General features: G+C 40.3%; 1 protein-coding gene across 1 annotated transcript in view; it reads right to left on the reverse strand.

Annotated features, from left to right (window-relative positions):
- CDS1 (CDP-diacylglycerol synthase 1) overlaps positions 1–13,862 on the reverse strand; it is a 55,036-nt gene that overhangs the window by 9,613 nt on the left and 31,561 nt on the right. Inside the window, exons 6-10 of the mRNA XM_036411740.2 lie at positions 8,954–9,012; positions 6,741–6,823; positions 5,006–5,093; positions 2,880–2,948; positions 893–1,045 (exon numbers count right to left, since the gene is read on the reverse strand). Coding sequence (XP_036267633.1) covers positions 893–1,045; positions 2,880–2,948; positions 5,006–5,093; positions 6,741–6,823; positions 8,954–9,012 — 452 coding nt within the window. The remainder of the gene's footprint in view (positions 1–892; positions 1,046–2,879; positions 2,949–5,005; positions 5,094–6,740; positions 6,824–8,953; positions 9,013–13,862) is intronic.

The raw sequence follows: 13,862 nt of genomic DNA on the forward strand, positions 1-13,862 counted from the left end.
CATGAGAGAAATAAATTATTCTCTAAAGTTATGGACTTTAGTTAAAAATAAAATGGTTCAGATACGTGCATGTACATATGTGTAGACACACAACACACAATTATTTGAATCCTCAGTTTAAGTAACCGCCCCCGGTCTTGATGGCACACACCAGCAGGTTCTGCTGGACAGCATGGCACAGCCTGCGGTGTAAGACCTCGGGTTTCTTTAAATGGCAGGAGTGCACTTCCGGAAGGGAAACTGGTTTTTGGAAGCAGCAGTTTTCTCTGCTAGTAAAGCTCCCCTGAAAAACCAAGAAAACTGCGAGCTGGTAAATTTTAATTAATTTTTAAATTTAGGCAATTCATGCCCTAGCTGGTTTGGCTCAGTGGATAGAGCATCGACCTGTAGACTGAAAGGTCCAGGTAAGGGCACACACCCAGGTTGTGGGCTCAATCCCCAGTAGGGGGCATGCCGGAGGCAGCTGATCAAAGATTCTCTCTCATCATTGATGTTTCTATCTCCCTCTCCTTTCCTCTCTGAAATCAATAAAAATATATTTTTATAAAATGTAGCCAATTCATTGCCAATTACATGTTGTAACTTATTGTAACTCATCCAATTTTCAGAAATCTATGGAATATTTTTAAATGTTTCAAAACAAATACAAGATGAAGTATAGCATCAGTATTCAAACCATTCGGCAAGTAAACCCCTAATAAACAACAGGTTTATGACAGTAATGTTCATTTTATGTTCAAGAAAGGGAAATTACAAGGGGCTAGAACACATTATTGGCGCTAAGCAGACAGTGAAACCACGGCTGTATCATAGAAATCAACCTCTGTAGAAATCAATGTCTTGTAAAAATCTTACCCTTTGGGAGAGAGGACCTTACCCACATTTATCTTACCCGTCTCAGCACGGCCTTCAGGAAGGGAGGAAGGGAGTAACTCTGAAGCTGGAAAAGTTCTGAGGGCTCACATTCCGTAACGAAGGAGTTGACATCACTTCGGTATTCCACTGGACAGACAAAGTACTGGTACTTGGATAACACATAGGCAGCCTGAATAACGAAGCAGGAGTTCATGAAACACTGTGTGTGTGTGTGTGTGTGTGTGTGTGTGTGTGGTGTGTGTGTCAGCAGAACAGCCAGAGTAGAATGCCAAAGTTTCTTTGTATTCACATTCTGCTATGTATTCTCAAAGCTTGATGGTCAAAACTGAACCAATAAAAGACTTTGAAAAGCCACTGGAAAACCGAAGGCCTTTTGGAAATCTATGAGATTATATCTATGTGACCACAATAAAAACAAGGAAGAGGAAGGAGAAAAAGAAGCTGATTTAAACATTCAAACAAGCATTTCAACAAGGTTTTACTTTTCTAAAGTACATATAATTAATGTTAGCAGAAGCACTAGGCATGGGAGAGTACAGAACTGAAGTTCTTTGCATAAATGTTATATAAATTTCATCAATTAATAAATAACCAGTGATTTAAAACTAAAAAAAAATAAATAAATGAAAAACACCATTGTTAACCAACCCTGAAAACTTAACTATCCTTCCCTTGATCACAGCACTGTAATTTTTAATATAGCTTTTCTCAGCCATGAAAGAAGATACATAAAACAAAATATTTTAAATTGAAATTGTTAGACAACAGTTTATTCTCTTTGCTTCTGCAGCCATTCACCCCATTATTCTGCTCAAGACTGATTAAGGGAAATGCAAATTGACACTAGGAATGTTAATAAACTGATTTTGCTTCTAACCAGCTTCCTCAAAATTATGTTAGAAAATATATAATGTCCCTCCTCATTACTTTTGCCATGCATTACATTCTTACAGGATAGCTGTTTGTTTTCTTCCAATGATATGGCTATTCTTGTACTATTTCTAAATTAGTCTTTAATAATACCAAATTCTTATAGTACTATTTAAATTAATAATCCCTGCTGTGTCATGTATAAACATCAGAAGGGATCAGTTCCCTTTTTACCATTTTGTTTATGAGTTACTGTCTCCTCAGGACTCTACAGTATGTAGCGTAGTCAACGCAAATACTGACTGGGTCAGCTTTGCCAGATCCTATGGGAATTTTCATCGAGGATGAACGAAACGTGCAGATTGAACAGAGGAATGCTTTTCCCAGCCAGGAGCCTGATACTTCTCACTTATTTGTACATTTGCTGTCTCTCATGCTGTTTCCAGTCACTGTATACTTGGCTGTGGAATGTATTCTAGAATTGTTAGGGACTACACTTTAAAAAATTAAACTTCCTATTTTTTAATATATTTACTTTATATCCAGCCACTTTACTTTTTACAATATCTTTATTGCTTCTTATGAGATACCTCTTAATTTAAAAAAAAAACAAAAACCTACATTCCATAACTATAAGGTAATTTTTAAAACATTAACAAGAACCATTATTCATGGTTAAAAGTAAACACAATTATCTTTAACAACCTTTTCCTGCATGTGGCAGTAAGCGCTTGCTAAGCCAAATAGCATCATGTATAAGGGAGGCAGGGCTCTTCAACACCATTTGTATTTTCTGCTTTTACTCAAGGCCACCACCTGTCCCAGCACCTGTGTCCCCAGCAGCTGTTTGAAAACTGCCAAACACGGCAGAGGGCCTCCAGGCCTCAGCGAACCCCAGCGGGGCGCTGGCCTGGTGTGGGGCTGGGACCGCTATGTTGAATAAACTCCTCAGGAGATTCCGATATGAAACCAGGAGGAGAGCTACTGGGGTACAGAATAGATTCTGCTTAGTGGGCTTCAATAACTACAGTATTAGCATTTTATGGTTTAATTCTCTTAGGTTTAGGATAGACTGATACACTTGCTACCATTTTTCAAAACAGAAGTAAAATAAAAATCTTAGTAAAACTTACAATGAATCCAAACACGACTGTGGAGAAGAAACCGCCAATAAATCCTTCCCAAGTCTTTTTAGGAGATAGCTAGAAAAGGCCAAATAGAATAAAATAAGAGTTGTGTACCCCCAAAACACACAACACAGATGCAAGCTCTGCTGGATGAATTCCCATACATCTCTCCTTGGAGTGGCTTTGCCACCCTTTCCCCTTCATTCTAGGATCCCAATTTACTTGTGTGGATTTCTCTGATATATGTAACACATATTGGGCCCTCAAACTTTGGACACACTCCAAAAATAGGTAGGCATAACTAAACACTCCCTCCCTCCCTCCCTCCCTCCCTCCCTCCCTCCCTCCCTCCCTCCCCCCCCCCCTCTCTCTCTCTCTCTCTCTCTCTCTCTCTCTCTCTCTCTCTCTCTCTCTCTCTCTCTCTCTCTCTCTCCCCCGTCACAACCTATGTCTGTCTCCATGAAGAAAGGACCGTGCTGGGCTTCTGAGAACAGATACCGTTTGTTTCAGGTCAGAGCTGCCGTTCCCCAGTCCCTGGGGCGCTCAGGGAGAGGAATGTGGAGGACGGTCTGGAAGTGGGTGGTGCAGGAGGGGAGGCTCGGGGTGGGGGGGGCGGGGGGGGGCCCCCCCCGCACTGACTGCCTGAGCTGCCCTGCAAAGGCAGGACTGATGTCAGGGGAGCTGTCATCAGGTCACTGACGGCTTCTGTGATGACCCTTTCAGTGGGAATACAGGGACAGGAGACAATAAATATCCCAGGGAAGCTGAAACCGGTTTAGCTCAGTGGATAAAGCGTCGGCCTGCGGACTGAAGGGTGCCGGGTTCTAATCCGGTCAAGGGCATGTACCTTGGTTGCGGGCACATCCCCAGTAGGGGGTGTGCAAGAGGCAGCTGGTCGATATTTCTCTCATCGATCTTTCTAGCTCTCTGTCCCTCTCCCTTCCTCTCTGTAGGGAAGCTTCTGCAGATGGAAACGGGAGACAGCTAGGCCACACACATTGTCTACAGGCCCCCGGTGGTGATGTGCAAAAAGCTCAAAGCCAAGAGGGTTGGCAGAAATAACTGGTTTCTTGACATATCTGACAATTCTGCTGTAGCGAAGGGACAGATGTATACCTTGTCTGAGGATAATTCAGTATTATCATCATGAAGTGGGAGCTGACTCAAATTCAAAAGTGTCTGCTGATGAGTTCAAAGAATAACTGAATTGTTCCACAGCATACTGACTTAGGGGTAAATTTACTTAATTACATCTGCATACATTATGCAACTAATCCAGCCCAGGACGCTCACTAGAACTCTGTTCTAAGTCAGACAGTGAATCTTCTGCAGCCGAACAGCCTCTCTGAAGACTTCCTCAGCCCAACACGTCTAGCTGTCCAGGAGCCTAGAACACGCAATGGCTTGCTCGTGTGCTGAGCAGCTTTAGAGGGAAATGCATGGCTTGCTTGTATCCCTACGGCTCAGCCTGACACCCTGTGCTGGGCTGCTGCTCTGCAGGAGAGAATTTATGGAAGGGTCTAAAAGGCCATGGCTTGCTCTTCCATAAAGAACTGGTTTGCTTCTTTCTTCCTCAAAATGGGAACTTATAACTCAATTCATTTCCTTCTTTGCCTCCACTGACTGTAAAAAGTAGCAACTCAAAGGCAAAACAATACGGTCTGCTCACATGTCCTTCCTTCCCTTATTTTAACCTTTCCTCGTTATTGTAGGGCCTCAATTTTTTTTTTTTTGTTTTTTTTTGGTTTGGGTGTATAAGTCTTCCAATGGACATGGGTATGTGAAGATGGTGTCATGAACGCTTTCAAAGAGTTTGGTGAAGGAGGGGCAGGTGAGACAGCGGGGTGGGCACAGAGGCAAGGAGACCCACACCCTTGAGGGAAGGAGCCAGCAGAAAGGGGAAGTGAGCCTTCCTGGGAGAAAGGATAGCTGACAGGACAGTTAAAGAACCAGACAGCACCCTCGGGAAACATGCTCACTGCCCTGAGTGCAGCCAAGGAGGATCGAAGCCCCTTGGAAATAATTTTAAAAAAGATAAAAAAGAAAAAGAAACAAAAAATGGGCAACAGCACTAAGTCTCCAGTGGCGAATCTTTAAGGTCAGGGTAGTAGCTTGTGGTATTTTGTAATTACCTTAATTAATGGAGTTCTCCCAAAAAAAAATCCAAAAAGGTAAGCAGTTATGTCATTGCAGATAACACTTGATATTGGAACAAGGAACCTTAAAAAAAAAAAAGTCAGCAAAAACAAGTTCGTGTGATTAAGTGACAGGTATTTTTATACAGCTTATGACTCATAATGAGTCAATATAATAACTCTTTGAATTACACTTCAGAGTAAACTAGAACAGAACACTTGCCAAAACATTATTAGTAACATTAAATATCAACCACATTTGCCTGCTTAGCAATTAAGCAGAGCAAAATCTATACGTAAATTAACATAATGGGAAAACATTGCTAAGGAATATACTAAATAATTTAATTTTAATATTAAATAATGAATTTCTATAGCTGTGGACTTTCAAATTTCATTTTTATGATGAACAAATTATAGCAGTATAAAGAATTTTAAAAAATATTTTCAGAGAGGAAGGGAGAGGAGAAAGAAATAGCCATGAGAAACAGTTTTTAAAAAGCAAAATGAAAAAGAGTCATTTGGTTTAGATAGAGTATAATCTGATAAATTTATACCAAGCTCTTAATAAAAATCATCTTTCAGAAAAAATTATCAAGTTTAATTCTATCTTAGCCTAAAATTGCATTAAACCCTACTAATTATACAGAACCTATTAATTTCCTAACTTACTCCAGCAATTAAAAGTTTGTATATGGAAGACAATCTTAAAATGATTCTAATTATACATAAATAACACCAACCCCTTGGCTAAAAATCACAAAACTGTCATTGGGAATAATTTATTTTCACAAAACTTCCTGTAAAGGACTTTAATTAATGAGTGCTTTTTTAAACGTGGAGAAATTATGGTCAGATTTCTTAAAATCTTTTTTTCTCCACTCTAATTTTTAACTAATGATTTTCATAATTTTAAACTAATACAATTTTATTTTTATTAATTTATTTTTGAAAAATATTTGTTGAAAGTATTACAAATAACCCCATCTCCCCTCCCCCATTGAAATTAATTTTTAATTTACAAAAATGCTTTCTGAATGGGCAAGCCACTGCTACATAGTGAGTAATTTCACACATCTGAAATCTGAACCCCTGCTCCCATACACAGGCAGAGTGGAACAAACCACTTTCACTAGAGGAAATGCTTTGCCAGCACAATGCTGGCAAGCAAACTTTCATGTTCTTTCTGCATCCCATGTAAATAATATGCTCTTTTTACGAGCGATGCTTTGGCCCTGACCGTTTTTGGCTCAGTGGATAGAGCATCGGCCTGCGGACTGAAGGATTCCAGTCAAGGGCATGTACCTTGGTTGCAGGCACATCCCCAGTAGGGGGTGTGCAGGAGGCAGCTGATCAATGTTTCTAACTATCCCTCTCCCTTCCTCTCTGTAAAAAAAAAAAAAAAAAAAAAAAAAATCAATAAAATATATTTTAAAAGAGTGATGCTTTGTAAAAAGTCACATTCAAATGTAGCGAAGCCTGAAAGTGTAATTAACTATTTGAAACTTTTATTTTATTTTATTTGAAGCCTGAATAAGGCATATGCCCAGCTAACACGTTTGTCTTCAAGTGTCAAGTGATAAATCAACAGAACTCAGTAAGGTAATTTAATGGAATAGAGCAACAACAAATAGCACATTTTAGTAGAAGTTTGTGAGACACTGTTCAATGTGAAAATGCTTTAAAAAATGCTATGACATAAGTATAAAGCAGCATAATTCTAAGCCCTTACCATATCATGCCTTCAAACAGATTTTGGATGACAAGATGTGACTGAGTAACTGTTATCAGTAAAGTGACATGAGTCCATGCGAACTGTTAATAAGCCCAACAACACAACAGTTAGTGAACACAACTGATCAGTGCAGCCAGGAAGCAGGAGTAACTCTGAAAAACACATTCCTAGCATGGTTTTTGGTTAAAGTTTGTAAGATAAGGTTATACAAAATAAATGTTGTTAGCGAATTATATTCATTTTGGTGCCTACTGGAACCTTAAAACCATGAAAACATTTTTAAAAAGTAATCTCAACTTATATACAGATGGGTTGCTTATCATACTGAGCTAAACTTACAACCATATAAAAAATAAACCATAGGGCCGAAACCAGTTTGGCTCAGTGGGTAGAGTGTTGGCCTGTGGACTGAAAGGTCCCAGGTTTGATTCCGGTCAAGGGCATGTACCTTGGTTGTGGGCACATCCCCAGTGCGGGGCGTGCAGGAGGCAGCTAATCGATGTTTCTAAGTCTTTATCCCTCTCTCTTCCTCTCTTTAAAAAAAACCACAATAATAATAATAATAATAATAATAATAAAAAGCCCTAACTGGTTTGGCTCAGTAGATAGAGCATTGGCCTGTGGACTGAAAGGTGACAGGTTCAATTCCAGTCAAGGGCATGTACCTTGGTTGCAGGCACATCCCCAGTAGGGGGTGTGCAGGAGGCAGCTGATTGATGTTTCTCTCCCATCAACATTTCTAACTCTCTACCCATCTCCATTCCTCTCTGTAAAAAAATCAATAAAATATATAAAATTAAATAAATTAAAAAAATAAACCATAGTCTCGAACCATCGGCTTACTATGATAATGAGAAATGTATGTTGTTATGACATTTAGAGAGGAACATTTTACTCTGGCTGCGTTCTGCAGTTATTAAATCTGCTAAACTCTTTTTTTTTTTTTTTCCAGAGTTCACTATGGTAACTTTTTCCCATAAAAAGTTATTTCTAAATTCAAATGATTCAAACCAGGAGAGATCAACTGCCCTTGAACTCCACCTTTCCATACTTGAAAGTTGACTATCACAGCTCTGTTCAATGGCAGGAATCCATGTCAAATTTCCAAAGGCCTCGCGTCTCAGTCCCATGCAGCCTGAGAGGTGGCTGTTAGGGACTTTTAGCATCGTCAGTATGAGTCGAATGTGAATGAAATAAAGCTCATAGTTCTAGGGTCATAATTTTGATTGGAATTTATTACCCTTCAAAATTCTTAGATTTTTATTTATTCATAATAAACTATTTTCTATTTCAGCAAATATTATATTGTTTTGTTTTATTTTTATCTGCTTAAAAGATCCAATTCTCTTTGACCCCGATTGCTTAAAAATGCATACATGATTTTTTTCCAGTAGGCACCATTTATATTTTCATAGGAGATCCTATTATTTCTAATTTGTCTTGATGGTTTCTAGATTTTTCACTGAGAATTTTCCTCTCAAGGTCTCCAGAAATTAGAAATATAAGAAATATTACAATTTCTCAACACTAATGCTCAGCAGGAGATCTTAATGGAGAAAAGCAAAGCATAAAGAATATAAAATATATCCCAAATCCAAAACAAGCCTAATACATGATTTCACATATTTAAACATTATGTTTTTCACTTTAAGTTTTATAATTAGCTACCTTTTAAGGAAATAAGAAAAGTTCATCATTCACAATGATAAATTTCAAAAACACTGAACACTGTTCAACGATAAACTAATAAAATACCTTAGGCTGAAAAGAATTATGAAATTTTATGACTAACCATAGCTACCAAGAAAATACATGCTTTGTTTCCTTCATACTCAACGAAGAGCAAGTTTCCACAGAGAAATAGGGTAAATATAGTCAGCTCCTCAGACTAACTATTCAGAAATCTATGGGAATGTTTCAAACTTCTACCAGTTTAGGGAATCCAAATACTTGGTTTTAATTTTATAGCCTTTGAGAATATTCAAAGAAAAAGTTTTTAGAAAATTTTAAAATGGTTAAAATTTTTAAATCCTCAAAAATGTTTCAACTTTAACCTTTTGTATTTAATAGTCATCCCAAAATGGAAATATCCCTCACACCTATGCCTCAAGTAGCAGATTACATTTTATCTTCTCACTTCAGAAAAAAAATAATTAAACGTAAGGGTTTCTATGATGTACAGTGACTGGAGAACAATGATTAATACATACCATGTAGAACTGCAGTCGGTAATGTTTCTTCACCAAGCTCAGCACAAACATGCAGAAACCTGCTCAAGAACAAAGACCATGTGCTTGTTGTGCAATTGGTTACAAAGCGTAAGATTCACTGAATTCAAACAAGCCTACCTTCCTCACCACACCTGTATACTCTAGCCACTTACTCATTTGGCATGTCGCCTACTCTTCTATTAAGTATTTTAAGTAAAAGTTTCCTGCTGGAAATGATCTTGTAGTCTCCAAAACACCTAATAAATTCCAATGCATAAATTCAAGAAATATCCCCTATGTTAGATAAATGAATTCGTTGCTTGCTAATAGGTGGACATGGAAAACCAGATCTTAAATTTCAGTTGAATAAAAATTAATTTGCTATGTCAGTCTACTAAGTATATATATAGAATGTTTCAATCTCTGCACAATACAAAAATTAAAAATAATTACTATGGTGGCTAACATCTGTTGAATACTTATGTTCCAGGAGCTTATCTAAGTATTTTACAAGTATTAACTCATTTAATCCCCCCAAATCCCTATGACATAGGTACCTTTTTATTTGTGTCAGTTTTATAGATGAATGGAAATACACAACAAAGGACTTCATTAATTTACTAAGTATTACTGGGCTAAAATGCATTAAACACTCAGATCTAATGATCCTCAATAATCTGTGGTTCCACAAACCATTAGCAAGACTCAGGTTAAGAGTGACTTGAAATGTCTCAGATCATATTACAATAATTACTAGAGGCCCGGTGCACAAAATTCATGGGGGGGGGGGGGGTCCTCAGCCCAACCTGCACCCTCTTGATCTGAGATTCCTTGAGGGATGTCCTACATTCCTCTCACAATCTATAACTGCTGGCTCCCAACTGCTCACCTGACTGCCTTCCTGATTGCCTCTAACCACTTCTGCCTGCCAGCTTGATCACTCCCTAAGCACTCCCCTGCCAGCCTAATTGATGCCTAACTGCTCCCCTGCCAGTGTGTTTGCCCCATACTGCCCTCCCCTTCAGGCCTGGTCACCCCTAACTGCCCTCCCCTTCAGGCCTGGTCACCCCTAACTGCCCTCCCCTGCAGGCCTGGTCATCCTTAACTGCCCTCCCCTGCAGGCTTGGAACCCCCCCCCCCCACACACACACACACACACAATTGCCCTTCCCTGCAGGCCCGGTTGCCTTCAACTTTCCTCCTCTGCTGGCCTAGTCATCCCTAACTGCCCTCCCCTGCAGGCTTGATCACCCCCAACTGCCCTCCCCTGCAGGCCTGGTCTCTCCCAACTGCCCTCCCCTGCTATCCATCTTGTGGTGGCCATCTTGTGTCCACATGAGGGCAGCCATCTTATGTGTTGGAGTGACAGTCAATTTGCATATTATTCTTTTATTAGATAGGATGGACACCTGGTGCATGGGTGGGGGCCAGCTGGTTTGGCCTGAAGGGTGTCCCTGATCAAGGTGGGGGTTCCCTTGGGGCATGGGGTGGCCTGAGCAAGAGGCCTGTGGTAGTTTACAGGCTGGCCACACTCCCTGGAGACCTAAGGGGAGGCCCTGGGATGTGGGATTTATAGCCATTTTTGTTGGGATTTATTTATCTTCTATAATTGAAACTTTGTAGCCTTAAGCAGAGGCCAAGGCAGGCCATGGCTGCAGAAACTTGGCTTCCTCCATCACCGGGGGCAACTCAAGCCTTCTGCTCTCTCCAAGGCCGCAGCCATCTTGGTTGGGTTAATTTGTATAGTCGCTTCTGATTGGTTGGTAGGTGTGGCTTTTAAGTGTAGCAGAGGTATGGTCAATTTGCATATTACTCTTTTGTTAGATAGGATAGTAAAATATATTCTCAAATAAGATTTACAAACAGCACTAGTGTTTATGTTAATAGCCTACAAATATATTACAATGAAGTTTTACTAAATAAAAATTCTACCTAAATAACTGAAATTTAACATATACCAAAATAATGGGAAGCAAATATAAACACTTTTTGCCCAACATGCCAGTAAACTTCTAAACTATAAGTATTTTTTTTACAGAGGTAGGTATTGGAAATGCATACACCAAATTTAATTTTAGATAAATAGCCATTCATGCATTCTAGTCTTTAGAGAGTGAAATCTGAGATAGAAAATAAATTATCAACTAATCTATCTTATGTGAAATAAATACTAGACTTAGTAGATCTAAGTCATATTAATCAAGGCAATTCTATACACTAGTAAGAAAGCTTGATACTATTCTGATCAGAGCCTTGAACCAAACAGCAGCTGCCTTCGGCTATATTCTGATGAGTGATTTGAAATGTCAGTGGAATACAAGGATGGTGACAAAGGAAGAGAATGAATACGGGCTCCCAGATCCCACCTCACCTCCTACTAGACACCTTCAGAGTAATCTGACTGGCTGAACTGCAAAAGAAACACAGAAACATTTTCTGTGTAGAGACACAATGGAAAGCCATGACATCCTTTTCTTGAAAGAAAGCAAGCAGGTGGGGAGGGGTTAAGACATGGAATTCGTGGCATTGAAGTAATCAGTAGTTTTAAAAGACCTCTTTAAAATGACTGCTTTTAAGCTTTTCTTCTATAGCAGGCAGATCGCTTTTGTGGCTCAGGTAATAATGCCATTTCTATGCTGTTTTATGTCGTTGGTCCATGGTGAAGGGGACAAACACAGATTGGACTTGGCTCAGAGAGAGGCTAATGGGGAATAGCAAAGCAGAGACAAGACAGATGTTAGTATGCCCTCCTTGCCTCCTTGCTCTTAGAGGTCCTGGTTCATGTCTCAGCAATGAACTTGGGGATGCATGTCCCACCCATTTTAAGACCCTGGAAGGCACCCAGTCGGCCATACCCCCCCGTCTCCTCCGCTCCATCCACAGGGCCGAGCATCTGGAAAGCACTCACATGTTTGCTGGGAGAATGACACTGACTGTCCACAAGCTCCTGGGAGTCCAAGAGCCTGAACTGCACTATTTCTCCGACAGAAATCAGTCAGAGAAAAAAGGAAGGGATGTTGGTTTTATTTGATAAAAGTTGAGCTGGAAAACAGGGTAGGAAGCAAGCAAGCACTATAAAGGCTGGCTGGGAGGCTGTGGTGTATAAAATGTAGAAAAAGAAACAATAAAGAAAACAAATTACATCTTCGTTACCACTCAATTGAGAAGTTATCCTCGAGTGTAAGAGCGAGCAAACCTCGAAGGGAAAGTAAGCCGAGGTAATAATGGTCCCCGTGCCTCCTGACATTCTGCCTAGCAGATACTGCTGTCTGCACATCAACACCAATGCTGCCGCAGGTACGGAAAACATGAGATCAATTCCGATGACCCAACATAAAGCCACCCATAAGCCACATCATGTGGGGGAAAGCAGGTATAGAATATCTGCTTGTATTAAAAAAAAAAAAGGGAGGGGCGGGGGGATGGAAGATACAAACATATAAGTGTGAACACTAAAAAAAAAGTCTGCAATCGCTGCTGTGAGCGCCCAGAGACAGTAAGGCAGAATCTGAGGCAGGAGGGGGGTTTCCCTGAATACTCCTTTTTAGTCTATACATTTCCTACGGACAGGCATCATGCTTTCACTTCTGGAAACCAGTTTAAAAACACACCTAATTAAGGACTCTTGAGACACTTGGCTTTTGGCGCACTCCGTCCCTATTCAGAACCCATCCCTGGTGCTCAGAGGCAGTCACGCCCCAGGGACAGGCCAAAAGCAGGAGCTCAAGTCAACAGCCAGCACTGACTGTGGCCCTGAGAGCCAGCCACCTCGAACGTCCAGCCAGTCGAGACTTAAGACTGGCACTGCCTCCATCTGAGGCCACCCCGGGAGAGGTCCTGTCAGAACTGCCCACTGAGGCCAGTCAGCCCCCGGAGCCGTCAGAGAAAACAGTAAATTCTTTAAAGCCAAAATAAAAAATATAAGACTAGTTAGGATTTCTATCTTAAAATGGCAACTAGACCACATGCAGTTGTTTCTATTCTGACCCAGAAGCCTAACTAAAATAAGGTTTAGGCAAAAACCCAGAGCAAGAAAACAATAAAGGAAACAAAACCCAGAGAGCAAAGAGAATGGAAGAAATGTCAAAGGAAAACAGAGGAGAAATGGCTGCAAAATTTTGGAAGCTAGAGAAGAGATTAGATCACTTTTAGCAAACCTAAGAAATCAGGGACAGCTGGTAGTATTTTTCTAGAGGAAAGTGAGCAGAAAGGCTCAGTGGAAGGCAAGAGTGAGGCCTGGGCTTCTAAACCAGAGTATTAAATAAAAGTCTATTCCTAGTAAGTGGGGGCCTTGGCCAAAGCAGTCAACTGTCTGAACAGAATAAATATGTGTGTTTTAAAATATATTTTTATTGATTTCAGAAAGGAAAAGAGAAGGAGAGATAAAAACATCAATGATGAGAATCACGGATCAGCTGCCTCCCTCATGCCCCACACTGGGGATGGAGGCTGCAGTCCAGGCATGGGCTCTGAGCAGGAGTCCAACGGTTCTAGGCTGACACTCAACCACTGAGCCATACCAGCCAGGTGAATAAAAATATTTTTAGACGTTTATCTTCTACGAACATTTCATAAGAAACTATCGAAGGCCATGCTTACAACAAAATGAGTGTGTAAACCCAGAAACTGGAGGGCATGGAAGAGAAGAAATAAGGCCAAATCATGCTGGTACACTAGGCCGACCAGCAGCCAGCCCAACGTAACACCACAGAAGTCTCTGGAACAGGGGTCTCCAGGAAAAGAGAGAACTGATATGCTACTGATTTGTGTGAACATTTGAAAAAGCTACCAACAGACATAGGACAGACCTGAAGGAAAAATTAAGGATTGCTACCTAGAATTTTACAAATGTGGAGAAAAGAAGGGGAAGCAGTTACTAAGCTCAGGAATGAAAATGTAATCATAGATG

This window comes from Pipistrellus kuhlii, unplaced genomic scaffold, assembly GCF_014108245.1.
Source record: "Pipistrellus kuhlii isolate mPipKuh1 unplaced genomic scaffold, mPipKuh1.p scaffold_m20_p_1, whole genome shotgun sequence".
Taxonomy (NCBI): Eukaryota; Metazoa; Chordata; class Mammalia; order Chiroptera; family Vespertilionidae; genus Pipistrellus; species Pipistrellus kuhlii.